This window comes from Cornus florida, unplaced genomic scaffold, assembly GCF_030987335.1.
Source record: "Cornus florida cultivar Cherokee Brave unplaced genomic scaffold, ASM3098733v1 CherokeeBrave_3.0.0_Hap2_Chr06, whole genome shotgun sequence".
Classification (NCBI taxonomy): Eukaryota; Viridiplantae; Streptophyta; class Magnoliopsida; order Cornales; family Cornaceae; genus Cornus; species Cornus florida.
Genome location: NW_026775576.1, coordinates 96,630,841 through 96,654,405, shown reverse-complemented (window position 1 = coordinate 96,654,405; position 23,565 = coordinate 96,630,841). Strand labels below are relative to the sequence as shown.

Sequence of the window (23,565 nt, the reverse complement as noted above, 5' to 3'; positions counted from 1 at the left end):
TTCCTAAGCAAATACCAAAGGCTTAACCCTCATCCTCCTTATATGCGGAATGTAAACTGTCTTACTTGACTTTATAAATCGAATTAGAACGTCACAACATAATACCAATGCCTTTTTGTATGTGATTTAAAAATTATGTATTTCGTTCTGATAAGAACACATCCAATCCCCAAACTCCTGAACAATACTTCTTATATACCTCTTTTAGAGATGATAAGAAAGTTTAATTATTTGTAGATTGATCAACACCAATTCTACTAATATCATCCGCTATATTACCAGTAAATAAAATCACCCTCGTGCGATCATCCATCTTCAAGATTTAGTACCCTCTCTGTTTGGATACTCTGAACTCTCCTCTATGGATTCTCTTCGGACTCCTACTCCTCGTTTGTCTCCTTTTTGAGATCAACTGAAGTCGTGTTGGCCCTGATATGCGGTGACCTATCACATACACCTAAATCATTCACTGGCTTATACTTTTAAAGTAACACCAACCCGGAACTAAACATTCGATCTCAAATTATGGCTTCTGGCAAAGAAATCGATAACTTACTCCTTTACTTCTTTGGGTTTTTATTGCTTTCGCCTTGAACCCAATCCTTCTCCTAATGCCAACCATTTTGTAACTACAGAATCTAATTGACGTCAGCTCCTCCTAACGAACCGTAAATAGAGTACAACGAATCCTAATATGAGCTCTAAGTTTTAAGAGACGCAACGCGGAAGACACATAACGAAAGACACTCCCAAGGACACTTGAACCTGGAGTGCTCTGATACCAACTGTGATACCCCCGAATTTCCGAATGCGGGTTGGCCAGGCCCACGCCCGAATACCAGAGGATATCAAAACAAATTGATAATAAACGAACACAGAGTACAAAAGAATAAAGAAGAATAAATAAAATGCTGACAAGAAACTAAAATAATAATCTAATAATAAACCTCATAATATATTTCCATTAATTAATAAACTCTTCTGATACAACTGATCCTCCAAAATACAACTCGGGAATCCATACTGTGTGGACCCCTAGAAAATCCAAACTAAACAAATGACAGTAATCTAAAACAGGAAACTGAATCATAAAGGAACTCCTATGTAGCATCGGAAGAATGAAGTAGATTGATCCTCGCTCGGCACGAATAACCTCTACTCCTGACGAACACCTGAAAAATAATGGTGGGTCAGGCCCACAAACAAGTTCTACTCTATTACAGTCCAAGCAGAGATCCGATACACGTATACATGCTAGTCAATCCAACAGTAACTAGTAGTCCGTATATATATATATATACACACACACTAAAGGAACCTCACTAGACTATAGGGTTGTCTCAACCTGAATAGTAGGTAACACGCAAAACGCACATATAGTGGGCATGAGTACCTAGACCTACCAGGGTACACAACTACACTATATATCAGCTACACATCCCTAGCAATATACGCACCCTAACCACTGATCCTGAGACTCAAACTCATATTATGGCACCATACTTATATATATATATAATTTAGTAACCATCCTATCCAGTATAAATTAATCCTCCATAAGTCATTCAACTTATTCAGCTGACCTGACTTGAATATAAGTAGGACTTAACATTTTAGTTAATCCATTCCCTTATATAATAAATTAATCCTCCATAAGTCATTCAACTTGTTCAGTTGACCTGACTTGAATATAAGTAGGACTTAATATTTTAGTTAATCCATTCCCTTATATAAAATAGGTAGGACTTAACTGATAAGTTAATCCGTCCCTAAAATGCCACCATCCCATACCGGTGCATTAAACCATACAATCCAACAATTGATGTAACAATTAAAGAAATACATCAAACATAAATAAATATGATAATATGATATCAAGTTATCATATAATATGAATGACTTATTATTTATTTAAGCTTCCTATATCATATGTCTTACATAAACTGAATCTTATACATGATGATATTTTATTATACCGTTAAATAAGCATTCTCCATATCCAATTCATCCTACACATTTAATCTCAATTGCTTAAACATATTAAAAGATTAAATTCATTCGTTTGTTTAAAACATTCAAATAGCAAGCATCATTATGATTGAGTCTATTTAAATTTATTTAAACCTAAACCTAGTTCCTATTTAATGTTCAGGAATCCTAGGCATGTTTCTACATTCCATCATTCCATAGATATGAAAAATACATAATTTAAACATGTAAAAATCCACATAAGAAATCAAATCAAAATTATGCATTTTATCAATTCATAACACAAGAACAGATATGAACCAATTTCATAAAATTTATGTTCTAACCTAATTAAACATGCATAATTATTTAATTTTATGTGTTTAATAAATCCTGAAATTTCCTAGGCATGTACAGAAACACGAATCAAAGGGAAAGAGATAGAAGAAGAACTTGCCTTAAACTTTCGGTTCGAAAGTTAAACTTCTTCTTCCTTGATCTTCTCTCTATAGGGTTTTTCTCCTCATTCCTTCCTTTTCCTCCTTCCCTCTCTAACACTATCTTTCCAGTATATATCACGTGAATATTCCTAACCCCCTTTTTCAACCTATAGCTATATATTTATAGGCTAAATAAAATAATCCTAACCCTTTTCCCAATCCAACTAAACTAAAAAAAAAAAATGAAAATAAAAATATTAAAAAGGTAAGCAAAATATGTTACGTATATAATTTATGTATATGTTTATTAAATAAATAAATTATACACATTCCATTATTTATTAATGGATTATCCAATAATACTTAAGTTACCATAATATTATAAAGTAACTTAAAACATAACACGTATCAAATCTATGTATATTTTTATTATTTAAATAAACATATACACCAGATTAAATATTACTACCTAAATTACCACAAAAGTAATTAATAAATTACTTTATCTTTTTTATATATATTAAAAAGGTAAGTAAAATATGTTACGTATATAATTTATGTATATCTTTATTAAATAAATAAATTATACACATCCCATTATTTATTAATGGATTATCCAATAATACTTAAGTTACCATAATATTATAAAGTAACTTAAAACATAATACGTATCAAATTTATGTATATTTTTATTATTTAAATATAAAACATATACATCAGATTAAATATTACTACCCAAGTTACCACAAAAGTAATTAATAAATTACTTTCCCTTTTATATATATTAAAAAGGTAAGTAAAATATGTTACGTATATAATTTATCTATATCTTTATTAAATAAATAAATTATACACATTCTATTATTTACTAATGGATTATCCAATAATACTTAAGTTACTATAATATTATAAAGTAACTTAAAACATAACACGTATCAAATCTATGTATATTTTTATTATTTAAATATAAAACATATATATCAGATTAAATATTATTACCCAAGTTACCATAAAAGTAATTAATATATTACTTTTCCTTTTATATATATGTATATAATATATATTTATATATATACATGCACAACTATCCATGGGTAATAATCCATACACATCCAACCTTCTAATGAAGTAGTCCATAGGACCCAATTAGTTGGCCCATTACTACTAACCATAACCATAAAAGAAAAATAAAATAAAATAATAAAAGAAAAGAAAACATTTAATTTACAATTAATTAAAACACCATTTAAGCACATAATCTAATTAAACAATTAACACATAGACAAAAATAAATAATACATAGACAAATAATCAAATAATCAAGTAATACCTAATTCAATTAAACACATAAGTAAATGGTCAAATAATCAATTAAATAATTAAAAATATAATCAAAACAAATAAATAAATACCGATACTATCCTTTTAAAATTAGGGGTATTACAAGTGGCATACAGGTCATACACCAATATATGAAAAGTATAAGTAGTTATTTCGAGGATTGATGTAGTGTTTAGTTGTAACGGATGTACGCTTGTCTATTTACTCAAAAGTTCAAATTGTTTAGATAAGGGCAAATTTCTCAAAACCCCCAAAACTATTAAAAAGTGATTATAAAACCCCAACCAGTTTGAAAAACCTCCAACAATATAGCAACGTTATCATTTTACTCCAACTCTAACAATTCGCCGTTAAGGATATGTGAAATGACTAAATTATCCTTATTATATTTCCTTTTATTTAAAAAACCAAAAAATCATATTTTTGAAATTACAATATTATCTTCTACCGTGTACCTAACAGTGGGTACAATATTAAATTCAAACGATGTCGTCACTCCTCTCTCTCTCTAGCACGGCAATAAGAATTAGGTTACAAGAATTGAACCAGAGAAGTATTCACCACACCCAAGCTTACAAGATGGTCGAATATTATATAGAGAGAAAAATGTAATACCCCTAATTTTAAAAGGATAGTCTCGGTATTTATTTATTTATTTTTATTGTATTTTTTTAATTGTTTAATTGATTATTTGACTGATTGTTTATGTGTTTAATTGAATTAAGTGTTACTTGATTAATTGGCTACTTATTTATGTGTTATTCGTATTTTGTCTTGGTGTTATTTGTATTATTTGTTTAATTAGATTGTGTGCTTAAATGATGTATTTAATTAATTGTAATTAATTGTAAATTAAATGATCAAATGTTTTATTTTATTTTATTTTATGGTTATGGTTAGTGGTAATGGGCTAACTAATTGGGTCTTATGGACTACTTGGATAGGAGGTTAGATGGGTATGGATAATTACCCATAGATAGTTCTATATGTATATATATAGATATATATGTATATACATATATATAAAAAGGAAAGTAATTTATTAATATTATAGTAACTTTAGTATTAATAAATAATCTGATGTATATATTTTATATATTTATATAATAAGGATACGTAACATGTTTTAAGTTACCTTTTAAATATTATGGTAACTTTAGTATAACTAAATAATCTGATGTATATATTTTATTTATTTAATGAGGATACAGATAGATTATATACGTAACATGTTTTAAGTTACTTTTTTAATATTATGGTAACTTTACTATAAATAAATAATCTGATGTATATATTTTATTTATTTAATGAGGATATAGATAAATTATATACGTAACATGTTTTAAGTTACCTTTTAATATTATGGTAACTTTAGTATTAATAAATAATCTAATGTATATATTTTATTTAATTAATAAGGATATACATAGATTATATACGTAACATATTTTAAGTTACCTTTTTAATATTTTCATTTTTTATTTTTCTTTATTAAGTTGACTTGGATTGGGAAAAGGAATAGGGTTATTATTTAGCCTATAAATACACAACTATAGGTTGAAAAATGAGTGAAAATATATCACGTAATATATTCTAGAGAGAGAGAGTTAAAGAGAGAAGGAGAAAGAGGAAGGAAGGAGGAGAAAACCCTTTAGAGAAAAGATCAAGGAAGAAGAAGTTTAACTTTCAATCCGAAAGTTTAAGGCAAGTTCTTCTTCTATCTCTTTCCCTTTGATTCGTGTTTCTGTATATGCCTAGAAAATTCCAGGATTTATTAAACACATAAAATTAAATAATTATGCATGTTTAATTGGGTTAGAACATAGGTTTTATGAAATTGGTTCATATCTGTTCTTGTGTTATGAATTGATAAAATGCATGATTTTGATTTGATTTCTTATGTGAATTTTTACATGTTTAAATTATGTATTTTTCATATCTGTGGAATGATGGAACGTAGAAACATGCCTAAGATTCCTGAACATTAAATAGGGACTATGTTTGGGTTTTAATAAATTTAAATAGACCCAATCATAATGATACTTACTATTTGAATGTTTTAAACAAACGAATGGATTTAATCTTTTAAAATATTTTAGCAATTGAGATTAAATGTGTAGGATGAATTGGATATGGAGAATCCTTATTTAACGGTATAATAAAATATCATCATGTATAAGATTCAGTTTGTGTAGGACATGTGATATAGGAAGTTTAAAGAAATAATAAGTCATTCCTATTATGTGATAACTTGATATCATATTTATCATAGTTATTTATGGAATGTTTGATGTATTTCCTTAATTGTTACATCAATTGTTGGATTGTGTGATTTAATGCACCGGTATGGGACGGTGGCATTCTAGGGATGGTTTAACTTATTAGTTAAGTCCTACCTATTTTATATAAGGGAATGGATTAACTAAAATGTTAAGTCCTACTTATATTTAAGTCAGGTCAGCTGAACAAGTTGAATGACTTATGGATGATTAATTTATTATATAAGGGAATGGATTAACTAAAATGTTAAGTCTTACTTATATTCAAGTCAGGTCAGCTGAACAAGTTGAATGACTTATGGAGGATTAATTTATACTGGATAGGATGGTTACTAGATTTTATATATATAAGTATGGTGCCATGATATGAGCTTGAGTCTCAGGATCAATGGTTAGGGCGCGTATATCGCCAGGGATGTGTAACTAGATATAGTGTAGTTGTGTACCCTGGTAGGTCTAGGTACTCATGCCCACTATACGTGCGTTTTGCATGTTGCCTACTATTCAGGTTGAGACAACCCTATAGTCTAGTGAGGTTCCTTTAGTGTGTATATATATATATATACGGACTACTAGTTACTGTTGGATTGACTAGGATGTATACGTGTATCGGATCTCTGCTTGGACTGTAGTAGAGTAGAACTTGTTTGTGGGCCTGACCCACCATTATTTTTCAGGTGTTCGTCACGAGTAGAGGTTGTTCGTGCTGAGCGGGGATCAGTCTACTTCATTCTTCCGATGCTACATAGGAGTTCCTTTATGATTCAGTTTCCTGTTTTAGATTACTGTCATTTGTTTAGTTTGGATTTTCTAGGGGTCCACACAGTATGGATTCTCGAGTTGTATTTTGGAGGATCAGTTGTATCAGAAGAGTTTATTAATTAATGGAAGTATATTATGAGGTTTATTATCAGATTATCATTTTAGTTTCTTGTCAGCATTTTATTTATTCTTCTTTATTCTTTTGTACTCTGTGTTCGTTTATTATCAATTTGTTTTGATATCCTCGGGTATTCGGGCGTAGGCCTGGCCAACCCGCATTCGGAAATTCGGGGGTATCACAAAAAACAAATACACCACCACCAACAATAGTCATCAGTCAATCGCAATAGTTTTCTGTTCTATTTAAAATTCAATTCGCATGATCAGATTCGCGATTGGGAGTTTTGTGAATCATCAACCTGATTTGCTAAATTTTCTATAATAATTTTTTAAGAAAAGGATTGAATTCTAGGGTTTGATACGATGACAATTTCTTGATCCCCGTTTATCGGTGAGCAGAATCGTAATTGAGGGATTAGGGTTTTGTATGGAAACTCAGCGCCAGAAGTGGGAGGAGGCCAATTCATCAGCTCATTCATCTTCATCCTCTGGTCCCGCCATCCGTTCGTGGAAAAGAACTCATCTCTCTACAACTTCATTATCAGTCCCCGCCACCGCCACCGCCACCGCCACCGCCAACACAGTTGTTGTTTCGTCGACCTCCACTCGTTCCAGAGCTTCTCGTACCAAAAATTCATTGCTTTCTCCGTCTTCTACACCGATGGAATCAACGAACGAGCCATCCGGGTCTGTCCCTCGTCGCGAGTCCCGTGGCCGACGTGGAAAGAATAACGGTTCGAATAAGGACAATTCAAATAAAGGGAAGGAAAAGGAGCATGAAGTTAGGGCTAGGGTTAAAGATAGGGATACCGAGAGGAGCTCAGGATTGAATATAGATGGTGGCGCAGACGATGATGATAATGACAGTGATGATGATGAGGGGGTTTTGCATCAGAATTTGACTTCTGCAAGTAGTGCACTTCAAGGGCTTCTTCGGAAATTGGGTGTAGGATTGGATGAATTTGTACCAGTGTTGGTGGGGCTGCTTAACCACGAGAGCAATCCTGATATCATGTTTCTTGCAGCCAGGGCACTTACCCACCTCTGTGATGTGCTCCCTTCGTCGTGTGCTACAGTTGTGCATTATGGTGCAGTGCAATGCTTCGTTGCTCGACTGTTTACAATTGAGTACACAGACTTAGCTAAACAGGTGAGCTTTGACCATATGTTTATAAAAGGAAATTCAAACGAATAATGCTGAATTATTAGTAAATCACGTTGTCGGACTGAAGTGGGTTTCGCGGAAAAGAAATGCACCGGACATAAATGGGTTTTGTGGATATCCTAAACCCATGACCGAACCCATAACCACCTCATCCTAGACTAATGGAGGAAAGAAGATGAACTAAAACGATGACACTGTGGGTGTGTTTTTACTATTACAAGCTTGGGGGTATTTTTCGGTATAACATATTTAAATACATATTACTTGTTTGGCACATGTGACAGCAGGGGTATTTTCATCACAAAAATCAATTTGTTAATGCATTTGTTAACCATGTGATGGGTTAACAGAGCCAATTGCCAAAGTTGGGGTAAAATGATAACGTTGCTATATTGTTGGGGGTTTTTAAAATTGGTTAGGGTTTTATGATCACTTTTTAATAGTTTTGGGGGTTTTGAGAAATTTGCCCTTTAGATAATTCTGAATACTCATCCATTTATATCCACGTTACTTTTTATCTGAATTCGATGTGAGACAAGTCTCTCCTTATAACATTCTCCCCCATCCAAACCTGCATTGCGATTGAATCACTTTGTCTATCTGGGGTGAAGACCAGGACGTCTTTTGGGCTGGGCGCTTGGCATGACACCGGATCAAGAATTGAGTCTAACTCTATTACCAACTGTAATGGGTGGACGCTTACCCATTTACACAAAAGCTCAATTTGTTGGGTAATGTTGCATATCCACCCATTTATACCCATGTAACCATGTCACTTTTCATTCGGATCCGATGTAGGATAAGTCTCCATTGTAACACTAGTTATGGGATCCAAATAAAATAATAATAATAATAATAATAATAATAATAATAATGCATTTTTCTTGGCTCGTGACGCCCCTCCAACTAAATGGCGCCCCTCCAATTAAATTTATATATATATATATATTATAAAAACCAAACACAAAAGAAATTAAAAAAAAAAAATTTTACATCTAAAGAAAACTAGCTTAAAAGGTTAGGATCGGAATACTACATAATTTAATTACAATTCTTAATTTAAAGACTAGTTTATTTTATGAATAGGAACAGCTAGAGAAATGATAAGATTAGGAACCTCTCAATAACTAAAGTACATTCTTTGTACTATTTGAAGTTTTCAGATTTCAATAATTAGTTAATTCTTAGGTCTACGTCGTCGCTTAAATTTTAATAAAATGCACTAATAGATGCAATTCTTGTAACCATCTCCAATTCTTAAAGAATGAAGGAAGACTTGTTGGTTATGCGGTACTATAGATTATTCAGTCAACGCCTTTGAAAGGATTTAAGAATTCTAAATGCAAACCAATTGCAACTCCTGCCAAAACCCCAACAAACCTCCATAGATTCTTTCTTTTGACACTAAGATAATGTTAAAAAATAATTTGGTGTTAAGACAGATCTGATCGTATGTTATCTGCCAATTGTTTCTTTACACAAATCAACAATATATATATATATATATCTTTTTGTTTTTGGTGAGCAAGATTGAATTATATGAGAAGGAGCTGTACAATCTATAAGGGCCAATTTGCAGAATTTAAAAGGTGATATCAAAGTAAAGATTAGGGGAAATTCAAAATTAGTGACCAAATCGATAAAATTCAATTTTAGTGATTAAAGTTAAACAAAATTTATGTGTGATACTCAAGTTCAGAAAATATGAATATTCACCAAGTCTAGAAGTCACCATTTGATAATTATTCTATAAATAGCTTTTTTAGGAAAAAAAATTTATTTTATTGTGAAAAATAAAAATTACCAAAGACAAATGCATTCCACCGGAGAAGCTCAGGTGGGTGGAAGCAGATTCCGCCGGCAACTGAGACGGATGTCGGTGCGTATCTTTGGTCACAGATCCTCTCTAACATCCCATTTGGCTTCATCGTAATGAGTCGGAGCCGGAGATGGTGTTCTAACACGGCCGAAATCTGACAATCTCCCAATTTCCATAGGAAAAGTTCCGCGCCAAGTGGTTCAAGTCTGGGAGCACATTACCTTAGTTTGGATGAATAGGAGGAAAAAGACAAGAAAATAAAAGAAAAGAAATGAAAGCAATCACCTCTATTGTAAATTAAGAAGGAAAAAATAGAAAATTATAGTATTTTTGTTTGAAAAAAAATAGATAAAAGAAAAAAAAAAGAAAAAAAGATCAACAATCAATTACTATTGTTCTGTTTTTTAAGATAGGATTTAGTTTCGTTTGGATTGAATGGGTTGAAGTGATAAAAAAGAAAAAAGCATAATAGAAATAGTGTTTGTATAATTGTGAGCGAGGAGAAAAGAAAGAATTGAGAGGGATAACACGTTCTATCCTCCTAAAATTGAGAAGATTTGGCGATAGGGACGGCGGTTGGCGTATATTTTGTACCTTCATTTGGATGAATGGGAGGAAAAAGACAATAAAAGAAAAGAAGAGAAATGAAAGCAATTACCTCTATTATAAATTAAGAAGGAAAAGAAAGAATATCATAGTATTTTCTGTTTGAAAAAAAAAATAGATAAAAGAAAAAAAAAAAGGAATAACAATCAATTACTATTATTCTGTTTTTTAAGATAGGGTTTAACTTCGTTTGGATTGAGTGATTTGAAGGGATAAAAAAGAAAAAAAAAAAAAAAGAATAATGGAAATCGTGTTTGGATAGCTATTAGTGAGGAAAAAAGAAAGGGTTGAGAGGAATTTGGAGGGATAACATGTGTTATCCTTCTAAAATTGAGAAGATTTGGAAGAAAATAATAGTGAATAAGTAGTATTTTCATAATTTCGAAACTACCATCTTATAACATTTGATTATAACATTTTATAAAAGGTTAAGGTAGTAATTTAGTTCTTACTATTCTTTTATTTCATTTCTTTTTCTTTTATAACTAATATTATCCTTCCTTTTTTTTTTTTTTTTTCATCCAAATAACATATTTATTCTTTTAATTGTTGAGAGTACTTTTGGAATATTGAAAGTATTACTTATTTACTATCATTTTTCTCCAAATTTTTTTATGTAGTAATTTAGTTCTTACTATTCTTTTATTTCATTTCATTTTCTTTTATAACTAATATTATCCTTTTTTTTTTCCATCCAAATAACATATTTATTCTTTTAATTGTTGAGAGTACTTTTGGAATTATGAAAGTATTACTTATTTACTATCATTTCTTTTAAATTTTTTGGTAGGATAGCATATGAGAGATTTGGAGGGATAACTATCCTTTAAATCTCTCCCAAATTTTTTTTTTTTTGTTCCACTAAAACATCCCAAACACACTTCAAACTATCGTTTCTTTTCTTTTGTTATCCCGAATGGAGCCTTACAGTGTAATTTTCCTTTTATTCTCTAGGGATGAAATTATTTTTATAAAAAGTGAAAAAAAAAAATTGTTTTAAGAAAAATCAAATATGAAAACTCTATCCTAATTATTATTTTAAATTAAAATTTTTAGCTTCATTGTGTCCTTCAACCATGCAAGGGCAATACGATTAGGATCTCAATTGACAAACTTATCAATTAACATAACAAAATAACAAATGCTGCATTTCCTCACCAATGCAAGGACCTATTTTGTATCTTTAACTCCACTTCTTACGCTGCTTCTACTTGAAATCATTACTTTATGGTGATTTAATTTATTTTTATTTTGATAAATTTAATTTAAATAAAATCGGATAAAAGAGTTAGTTAAACTTGCCCCAAAACCAATTATTAGGTTTGTATTGGTATGATTAGGGTGAAATGTTCCAAATCATGTGCTCCATTAGATAGAGTTTAATTTTGAGTTCATTGGTTATTGCAGATGGAGAATGTGTTGGAATTATAAGTGGGGTAAGTCGCTGTGATCTATTTTGGATATTTTGATCAGAAGCCTTTACTAAGAAAATAACAAAGCCACTAGAATTTTTTATTTTTTATTTTTAAAAACAGAGGATATAAATTAAGCTAATCCATCAACCAACAAATCAAATCTCACTTATGCAGGACTGATATGATTGTTGAGTGAAGGATCTTCAAGTTATTTTAAACATCTCACCTCACAAAAATGACCCTGCAACTGAAAAGAACATGGACAAATTGCAAAAAAGTCGAACTTTGGCCTATTGTCGCCCCATCCCTTTTGGCCATACCATTATTTTCCTTTAGATGTCATTTATTAGGTTACCAAAGATCTTGGAAGATATTGGCGTAGGGATTGTGCTGAAAATGAAAATGAAAATTTGAAAAGATGAGCAATAATTGGAAAGGAAGTGGATTGTAATGGGTGCCCCACCAAGTAAAGTTCGAAAACGAACCTACATGTGATGGGTCCGATACTAAATGTGGACCATCTTGATGGTCTTGTACTACAAAAAAGTGAGGGAGGGCCTAATTCATCCCACCGTTAATACTTTTGACATGGATAATGGATACAGTCTTTTATTTTAAGATTCTTTTGTTTCCATGTAAAATATTTATATTTATATTTATATATATATTTTTTAGTGTTTAGTAGAAGTCTAGGTGACATTGAGATCGAGTTTAACAAATTTAAGTGTGTAAAAATCAATAAATAAATTATTATTTTTTAAATATATATATAAACCAAACACAAAAGAAACAAATTTTTTTTTTTTTTACACTAAACAAAACTAGCTTAAAAGGTTAGGAATACTACATAATTTAATTACAGTTCTTGATTTTGTGTGAATTTGATGATTAGAACAGTTTAATCCAACAATTGGACTATTGTTACTAAAAGCATATCAGGATTAATGATGTGAACGCAATCAAAATGCTTAAACCATCACTCGTCCTCAATTTTAAGAGGATTAGCATACCAATAATAGACTGAAAAAGTGGACGAGAGATATATCTCCACGTAGAGAGTATGATTGTTTCGATTATTGCCAATTAATTAATAGTATTAAAAGTATTTCAAATCATGTACTCAAAATTCAATAGTTTGAATTTTGATGATGTGTGGAAAGCAAAAGCAACGCATGAATTGACAATGAGTTAATAGTTGGTGCTAAGAGGAGACTTTTGTTAATATAATTAGAAAAAAGTGGTACTTAATTAAATGACTCTGTCTAAGGTTGTAATTAAATTCAAAGATGCAAGCATAATTGGCATTAGAGAAGTGGCATACGGGTCATACACCAATATATGAAAAGTATAAGTACTTATTTCGAGGATTGATGTAGTGTTTAGTTGTAACGGATGTACGCTTGTTTATTTACTCAAAAGTTCAAATTATTTAGATAAGGGTAAATTTCTCAAAACCCCCAAAACTATTAAAAAGTGATCATAAAACTCCAACCAGTTTGAAAAACCCCCAACAATATAGCAACGTTATCATTTTACTCCAACTCTAACAATTCGCCGTTAAGGATATGTGAAACGACTAAATTATCCTTATTATATTCCCTTTTATTTAAAAAACCAAAAAATCATATTTTTGAAATTACAATATTATCTTCTACCGTGTACCCAACAGTGGGTACAATATTAAATTCAAACGATGTCGTCACTCCTCTCTCTCTAGCACGGCAATAAGAATTAGGTTACAAGAATTGAACCAGAGAAGTATTCACCACACCCAAGCTTACAAGATGGTCGAATATTATATAGAGAGAAAAACAAATACACCACCACCAACAATAGTCATCAGTCAATCGCAATAGTTTTCTGTTCTATTTAAAATTCAATTCGCATGATCAGATTCGCGATTGGGAGTTTTGTGAATCATCGACCTGATTTGCTAAATTTTCTATAATAATTTTTTTAGAAAAGGATTGAATTTGAATTCTAGGGTTTGATACGATGACAATTTCTTGATCCCCGTTTATTGGTGAGCAGAATCGTAATTGAGGGATTAGGGCTTTGTATGGAAACTCGGCGCCAGAAGTGGGAGGAGGCCAATTCATCAGCTCCTTCATCTTCATCCTCTGGTCCCGCCACCCGTTCGTGGAAAAGAACTCATCTCTTTACAGCTTCATCATCAGTCCCCGCCACCGCCACCGCCAACATAGTTGTTGTTTCGTCGACCTTCACTCGTTCCAGAGCTTCTCGTACCAAAAATTCATTGCCTTCTCCGTCTTCTACACCGATGGAATCAACGAACGAGCCATCCGGGTCTGTCCCTCGTCGTGAGTCCCGTGGCCGACGTGGAAAGAATAACGGTTCGAATAAGGACAATTCAAATAAAGGGAAGGAAAATGAGCATGAAGTTAGGGCTAGGGTTAAAGATAGGGATACTGAGAGGAGCTCAGGATTGAATATAGACGGTGGCGCAGACGATGATGATAATGACAGTGATGATGATGAGGGGGTTTTGCATCAGAATTTGACTTCTGCAAGTAGTGCACTTCAAGGGCTTCTTCGAAAATTGGGTGTAGGATTGGATGAATTTGTACCAGTGTTGGTGGGGCTGCTTAACCACAAGAGCAATCCTGATATCATGCTTCTTGCAGCCAGGGCACTGACCCACCTCTGTGATGTGCTCCCTTCGTCGTGTGCTACAGTTGTGCATTATGGTGTAGTGCAATGCTTCGTTGCTCGATTGCTTACAATTGAGTACACAGACTTAGCTGAACAGGTGAGCTTTGACCATATGTTTATAAAAGGAAATTCAAACGAATAATGCTGAATTATTAGTAAATCACGTTGTCGGACTGAAGTGGGTTTCGCGGAAAAGAAATGCACCGGACATAAATGGGTTTTGTGGATATCCTAAACCCATGACCGAACCCATAACCACCTCATCCTAGACTAATGGAGGAAAGAAGATGAACTAAAACGATGACACTGTGGGTGTGTTTTTACTATTACAAGCTTGGGGGTATTTTCGGTATAACATATTTAAATACACATTACTTGTTTGGCACATGTGACAGCAGGGGTATTTTCATTGCAAAAATCAATTTGTTAAAGCATTTGTTAACCATGTGATGGGTTAACAGGGCCAATTGCCAAAGTTGGGGTAAAATGATAACGTTGCTATATTGTTAGGGGTTTTTAAAACTGGTTGGGGTTTTATGATCACTTTTTAATAGTTTTGGGGGTTTTGAGAAATTTGCCCTTTAGATAATTCTGAATACTCATCCATTTATATCCACGTTACTTTTTATCTGAATTCGATGTGAGACAAGTCTCTCCTTATAACATTCTCCCCCATCCAAACCTGCATTGCGATTGAATCACTTTGTCTATCTGGGGTGAATACCAGGACGTCTTTTGGGCTGGGCGCTTGGCATGACACCGGATCAAGAATTGAGTCTAACTCTATTACCAACTGTAATGGGTGGACGCTTGCCCATTTAGCCAAAAGCTCAATTTGTTGGGTAATGTTGCATATCCACCCATTTATACCCATGTAACCATGTCACTTTTCATTCGAATCCGATGTAGGATAAGTCTCCATTGTAACACTAGTTATGGGATCCAAATAAAATAATAATAATAATAATAATAATAATAATGCATTTTTCTTGGCTCGTGACGCCCCTCCAACTAAATGGCGCCCCTCCAATTAAATTTATATATATATATATATATATTATAAAAACCAAACACAAAAGAAATAAAAAAAAAAAAAAATTTTACATCTAAAGAAAACTAGCTTAAAAGGTTAGGATCGGAATACTACATAATTTAATTACAATTCTTGAATTTGATGATTAGAACGGTTTAATCCAACAATTGGACTATTGTTGCTAAAAGCATATCAGGATTAATGATGTAAACGCAATCAAAATGCTTAAACCATCACTCGTCCTCAATTTAACAAGAACCAAAACTGACTTTGTCGTAGAAATGCGTCCTTCAATATATATTAAACCTATAGAATATAATTAGGAAAAAAAAAAAAAATAAAAAAATAAAAAAAAAAAACTAACTTGTTGTATATGAGGGTTTGGATTCGATATATATAAAGAAGTAGCAAGTGGTTTTAAGAGGATTAGCAAACCAAGAATAGACTGAAAAAATGGAAGAGAGATATATCTCCACGTAGAGTATGGCTGTTTCGATTATTGCCAATTAATTAATAGTATTAAAAGGACATCAAATCACGTACATAAAAAAAAAGAAAAAGCATTTTTCTTGGCTCGTGACCCCCCTAAATGACTAATTGACAAAAATTGCAATGAGTAATAGATCTATGTATTTTTCGTATATCTTGTTAGCTCTACTAGCACACGCATTCAAGCATGTGGTCTATATGAGACGAAACTATGCTGTTAGAGAGAGATTTTGGGCAGCCCATACTCCAGCCCAATAAGCTTGTTATTTAAGTTACAAAAATGAAATTTAGGAATAAGAAAAAAAAAAAAGTTACAATAATGAAAAGAATGTAACGTGAACAAACCAAAAGAAAACCTAATTAATTTGCTTGTTGCACATAATATATAAGGAGTATTTTATATCAACAAAAAATTGCTTGTTGCACATAATATATATAATATTAAAGTCAACAAAAAAATATGTTACTGATAGTGGTCAGTGGTGTGTGTGTAATCAATTTTCGTACAAAGTTTAATCTATTTTACATATTATAATATCAATTGATTTATTTAACAACTATCTTAGAAGTAATTCCCGTACAAAGTTTAATCTATTTTTCGTAATTATTATATCAATTGACTTAATTCAACAACCACCAACAAAAAGTTTCACAATTGTAGAGGTTCTTTATTGGAGGACTAAGTGAGATGAAATAAATAAAGATATCAAATACAAAGAGGAGGATCTAAGGAGATTAGCCAATGTGATATATTTATGGTGAATGTACGAATCTTTGCCTATGTGACAGACCTTTGTTCTCAAGGGTGTTTATGTCTTGTATTTTACTCTGCCCTTAATGCCTGCCATATATGGTGCATGTATTTATACAATGTATTTATAGTCCTAGGTAAATTTCCTGTGGTGTTCCACCAAGTTGGTTTTTTACCTGGCATAGGGTCATAGGTTATGATTTCCTTAGACACCTAAGGATAAGTCCTCGTTTTGTCATGCCTTAGTGTCGCGTGGGATGTTAAATTTCTAATACAGGCATTAACTACTTTGATTAGACAACAGATCTAGTTGAAGCATTGAGAGCAACCCCAGTGCATCAATGAAGTGTACAATGTGGGTGTCCATGTGTAATGAATTGATTTCCTGTGCAAATTATACATTAGTGGAGCCCAACTCATATTATACACTCAGCTCTTCACATATAAGGATTGAAGTGGCGCCTCGCAGTGAGCAGAAAGCCACAGGCGCAGTGGGTCTTGTGTTGGCCATGTGTGAGATAATAATATAAAATGATATTGTATGATATTGTATGATGGTGTGTAAAATAATTATTGTATGTGTATTGAATTAATTAATTAATGAAAAAATAGTTAAATTTTAATTAATTAAAAAAAGTCATTTTTGTAAATAAATAAAAAGAGTCATATAATTTGCATAATAATTTAATTAATTATTTTTTTTAAAAAAGTTTGTACTCTTCGACTTATCAATTTTATTTATTTATTTATTACATAATAATTTAATTAATTTGCTTAATAATATAACAAATAAAGTTTTATTCGATTATTAAATTTAAACATCTTCACCACGTACTGATTTAATTAATTTGCATAATAATATAAAAATTACATTTTATTCGATTACACCAAATTTAAACATCTTCATTACCAAATTGATTCCACAAATGTTCCATCAGATGTCTCTTGAGATTAGCATTATCCGCTCTATTACGAATTCTTCTAAAATGACCGGAAATGTGTGCCGCTAACATTGTTGGGTTTCGAATGTATTGTGGGAGGGATATTGGCTCATCTGGCGGAGGTGTCCATTGCAAAATGTGTCCACGCTCATCTTCAATGATTATATTATGCAATATGATGCACGTTCTCATTATCTTGTTTAAATCTTCTTTATCCCAATAATACACAGGTCCTTGCGTTATAGCCCACCTGATCTGCAACACACCAAACGCTCGTTCAACATATTTCCTAACGGCTTTTTGTTTTTTAGCAAATAATTTCTCTTTGACAGTTGTTGGGTGTGGGATGGTCTGAATCAAAGTTGTCCACTTGGGATAAATACCATCAGATAAGTAATACCCCATTGTACGTCGATGCCCATTTATCTCGTAATTAATCGGAGGCATTGTGCCATTGATCAGGCTATTGAATACCGGGGAATGATCTAAGACATTCACGTCATTGTTTGAACCAGCCATACCAAAGAAAGCATGCCAGATCCACAGATCTTTTGATGCAACCGCCTCTAATATAAGGGTAGGCTTATGATTTCTTTCCCTGTGTGTGCCATGCCACCCTGTAGGGCAGTTCTTCCATACCCAATGCATACAATCTATAGAGCCAAGCATACCTGGGAAACCTTTTTCTTCCCCTTCTCGAAGCAGACGTGCAATGTCTTTTTCGTTCGGTGTGCGTTGGTACTGCCCTGCATACACTGCAATTACAGAATCACAAAAGCGCTTCAAGCTTTTAACCGCAGTGGTTTCAGAAATCTTTATGTACTTATCACAAAGATCTGCTGAAATTTCATATGCGAGTATACGTATTGCAGCTGTCATCTTCTGTATAGGAGTGAAACCCATACAACCGAAGGCATCAGGCTTCTGGATGAACCATTCGTCATATGCTGTAACACCGTTTAAAATGCGAATAAACAACTCTCGGTGCATCCGAAATTGTCTACGAAACATCTCAGGTGGAAAAGTGGGATTTTCAGCAAAATAATCTTGGAATAGCCGTTGGGCTGCTTCCTCTCGATCACGTTTAATATATCTTCTCTTACGACGTTGAAATAATGCCTTTACCTTCTCAGGCGATAACAGTTGCATCACTGCATTCATCTTTTCTGACGTTCTTCAAAAAAATCTTCTCCGTCAGAAGATGAAAAGGAACTCAATGGAGAAATTGACCCGGACACTGGAATAGATTGTGATTGATGAAGCCATTTTTTTTCTATAATAAAGATAAAGACTCAAAGAAGAGAAAATGAATTCGAAGATGTAAAGAGGTGGACTTGGTAATTAAAAAAATGAGAGAATGAGTGGTTTATATAGCCATTGAGAATATAATTGTTGAAGAAAAAACAAACAGAATATATCCGTTAGCAAAAAGACAAACATAATATAGTCGTTAGAATAAGACAAACATAATATAGCCGTTAGGAATATAACCGTTAGGAAAAAGACAAAATGAAATTATGGCGTGTTATTCAAAAAGGGGCAATTAATTGTAATGTTTACTAATTTTTTTTTTTAATTTTTTTATATATTTTTTTTCATGTGTGGAAGTATTAATGTATTTTTTTTTTTTTTTTCTGAGTTGTATTTTTTATTTTATTTGTAGGAAGCTATGTAATGCACTTATATATATATATATTTAAAATCTTGTATCTAATTCGAAGCAAACAATTATAGCCGTTAGTATTATAGTTGTTGAGAATAAAATTGTTAAGAAAATAATAATAATAAAAAAATTATATTATTATTTAAAAAATAATAATATAATAAAGTATACAATGAAAAAATAAGTGTATAACAAGAACTACACTTTATATAAAGTTAATGATGTGGCTACACACTTTATATAAAGTGTGGAATGGGAAACAATGTGTGCACTGGGGTTGCTCTAATGACTTTAAACAAAGCGTTAACGATCATTGTAAGAATCTTTGTAAGAGCACGTGCTCACCATTCTTTCTCACCATCCTTCTAGCACAACACGTGCTCTCCATCCATTTGACTAGGCCTAATACTTGTCTTGGGTATTTAGGAAAAATAAATACAAACTTGTTTTGGGCATTTTTTGACTTTTTATCCGTCAATTCAAAATCCTTCTTGTGTGATAGACGTAGGCATATAAGAAGGCCTTACCTTTATCTCGTCCCAACTTAGTGACCTTGATTTGAGATTGTGAGGTGCCACCTGTTTGTTTGTCGTGATGAAGATGTCACTTTTTAATTCGGTGGTGTTTTCGAGGTTTAATGACTTGCTATAAGGACATGGTTTTCTTTGGACAAGGGATATTATGTTCATGAAGTTTGATGATCTGACATGATATTATGGTTTTATTTGGACTTGAGAATCATGCCCTTAAAATTTGATGATATGATATGACATCAGGGTTTTATTTGATTCGAGAATAATGCTTTCGAGATTCGATGACCTAATATATTGTTAGGGTTTCCTTAGATTCTAAGAGTCAATCCTTGATGTTTAATGACCTTATATAATGTCAAGGTTTTCTTAGAATATAACTGACTTTCGAGGTTTGATGACCTATTATAACTTTAGGATTTTTTTTGGACTTGAGAGTTATACTCTTGAAATTTAATGACTTGACGTGATGTCAAGAATTTTTTTTAATCTCAAGAGAATAGCTTTATGTATTTTGAGCGTTTTGGCCACATGAGTCTTTGTTTGACTTTTCAAAGAGTTATGAGATGACAAGGTTGGGTCATCTGCGGCCATGCAGTAGTATTTGTTAGAATTTTCACTGTGTCACTTGGTTGGTATCATACTACACCTAAAACAATCAATTAGGGATGAAGTAGATATTAGGTGTGCTGTACATGTCATTAGTATACTCATCCAATTAAATATAACATATTATTTTGTTAACTGTAATTTTATAACTTTTTTCTTTTTTTTTTTTTGGAATGTCATTGGGTGGGGTATACCCTTGGGATGATCTTTTATTTCGTTATGGGATCAAATTGAGGCGAAACATTTTTTTTAGAAAAAAGAAAAGAAAAGGGGTGAACCTGAATATGTACAAAACAAATTAACTTGTATTTCTTTGTATCTTTTACTTCGTTATGGGATCAAACGGATATGAAAGATAATAAAATAAATTTTTATTTTTATTTTTATTTTTACAAAAAATAGGTGTAGCTGAATATGTACAAACAGAAACTTGCGTTTCTTTTTCTTTACTTTTTTACCCTGTGGGAATACAATTTTTTTACATTCAAAATTTAGTAAAATCCCAAAATTACAAGCCCCACCCCTTTTGCAGAGATAAGCCATTAATTGTTGCTCACTTCTGTCAATCCAAAAAAGCAATCCTTGTTTGCAGATGAAATCCCAATTTGTTTTGAGTAACACCTCGCTGTCTGCTTTAGCTGACTTTGTGGGATCTTAAAAACATGCCATGATTGATTCTCTGGTGATGCTACGATCATCGACTTGAGATTAGCTGCCTTCTTAAGTAAAAGATCCATTAACAAGAGCTGATCATCTTCGCTCGTAAAACCAGTCAACTTAACAATTTTTAGTTGTTTGAGCTGTGATGCATTAGAACTGGTTTCACAATCCATCCACAAGTGAGGCTCATGCCAGTATTGGTGGAAAAATGGACATGGGATGGAGATGCAACCTTTGTCAACCTGTCATGTATGTGTTTATAGTGAGGAAGAGAAACATTAAGATATGTACAAATTGAAAGACCATTGCTTGAGTGTGAAAGCTGTGGAAAAACACTTACATTGACTAACAACTTCTCCAAGAAAGGTGATATCTTTAAGAAGCAAGCCAACGAGTTTCGCTTTGTTCTGTCCATTGACGAACCAATCCAGCACAGTTGCGTTAACTTATTGAATTTAAATTCAAGTTTTACATAAATCACTCCTGCTGCACATAGCCACTTTAGAGAGTGGCAAACAGTACTCCATGTTAGAAATGACAACGTTGTAAGATGAGTGAAGGAAAGTGATGATTGATTGATTTTATTCAAGGGTTCAAATTAAAGTACCTCAAGAAGCCAGCCACTTATTGTGAGAAATTTAGTGTCCTTGATAGAAGCTAGAAGATTTAGAACATCCTCGCAATCAAACTCGTTGAGGCCTAAACCTTCTCCCAAATCGAGTATCACATCGATCAGTTGTGGAGTGTTTTCCAGATGAATTTGAGGAAGAACTCCTCTGTACCAGAAGGACTTGAGATTAGAAGCAGAGAGTGTTACACATACCATGTCTGGACAGTCTACTATTATGAAGCTCTGAAGACACCGGTTTGATTTGATATCTATACTTTGTAGTCCATTGCATTTCTCAAGCTTCAAGCTTTCAAGAAGCTGACAATTGGAGAAAAAAGTTGAAACCAAGTTCTTGGCTAGGTGGTTTAGTGATCTCAGATGCAGAGTCCTGAGAGAAGAGAACATGGATGTATCTATAGGTTGATTCAAAGTAGTTGGAAAAATTGTCTCCAATATCAAACTGAAATTGCTTATCATTTGTTTTCTTCCAGAGAAGTCAAGATGGACCTCCTTCTCTGCTCCCTTGATAGCTGAGAAGATCAGATCGTCGTTCTTTCTCTCGGGGATGCTGAGACTGAACTTCCATAGCTCTGGACCATTCCAAGATCTCAAGAAAATAGCCATGGCTTGCGTTAGCTTTTCGCAAGCTTCATGATTGGTTCTTTGATTTGAATCAGAGCCCAAGTTTATTTCAAATGGTGTCCAGAGGCTCTTCCATGCAGTTGAGAGAATGCTAGTTCTCACGGCCTCTTTCAAAGTGATGAATGAAAAGATTTGTTGCTGAATTTCACGTGGTAAATTGCTGATAAAATCAAGCCTTTGCTCCACCATCATATCTACTCTGCTTCAAAACCAAAGTGTTATAAATGAATAAAATCAAACTACCAAAGCTTGAAAAAACATCTCAAATGACAAAACATGGCTTCAAAACCAAAAAAAAAAACGCATGAAAATAATTACAAAGATGAAAAGTTTAATTACTTGGCTTCTCTTGAACTCTTTCTGCTTGTGATTGAGAGAAACAGAATAATAGTAGATTTAACTCTTGTTTTTTTTTGGCGAAGGTATAGTAGATTTAACTCTTGCCTTAAGGCTTAATATATATATATATAGAAAAAGACTTGCACAATTAGCTTCATAGACCCCTAAATTAATGTGATGTGGACAGCCTATAGTGACTTTTCATGCCCCTCTTGACAGACTTTAATCTAGACCATTATATGTATTAAAAAATGTTTCTGAAATAAATTAAAAAAATAATATATATGATATATATAATAAAAAAAATGAATTATAAGTACCGTAACGAGCACTTGAAAAGAAAAATTACTACTAAAAAGGGAGTGGGTAGATTATCTTTGTCCTCATGTGTCAATTATTGTAGAACAATTGACCTACCAATAGTTAGTTATAGGTTCTCTCTGGTGGATGGCTTATTCAGAATTTGAGATTCGAGATAAAGAAACCGACATAATGTGTGATATAAAATGGGCGATTACGAGCTTGTGTGGTTGGCATTTATGAGGTGGTTTGTATTTTAAATTTTGTGGTGACTTGTAAGATGTGTGTCAAGGATAAGATAAAATACAGGTATAAATTAAGCAGTAGAGATCAAATGGTAGCAACTTGGCCTATTTGGCATTTATATGGCCAATTACATCACCACTGGGACCAAAGAAAAAGAAAAGAAA

General features: G+C 32.5%; 2 protein-coding genes across 2 annotated transcripts; both read right to left on the bottom strand.

Moving 5' to 3' along the window:
* Window positions 1-17,754: 17,754 nt before the first annotated feature.
* On the bottom strand, window positions 17,755-18,963 carry LOC132314667 (uncharacterized). Its single transcript, XM_059813499.1, has one exon. It carries the CDS (start codon window positions 18,961-18,963, stop codon window positions 17,755-17,757), a length of 1,209 nt encoding a protein of 402 aa, XP_059669482.1.
* Window positions 18,964-20,953: 1,990 nt separating this feature from the next.
* LOC132313132 (F-box protein At5g03100-like) lies at window positions 20,954-22,965 on the bottom strand. The gene is made up of 4 exons (XM_059811797.1): window positions 22,856-22,965; window positions 21,872-22,715; window positions 21,605-21,763; window positions 20,954-21,506 (listed from the first exon to the last, which is right to left on the bottom strand). Exons 2-4 carry the CDS (start codon window positions 22,706-22,708, stop codon window positions 21,147-21,149), a joined length of 1,356 nt encoding a protein of 451 aa, XP_059667780.1. The 5' UTR covers window positions 22,709-22,715; window positions 22,856-22,965; the 3' UTR covers window positions 20,954-21,146.
* Between the last annotated feature and the right edge of the window lie 600 nt (window positions 22,966-23,565).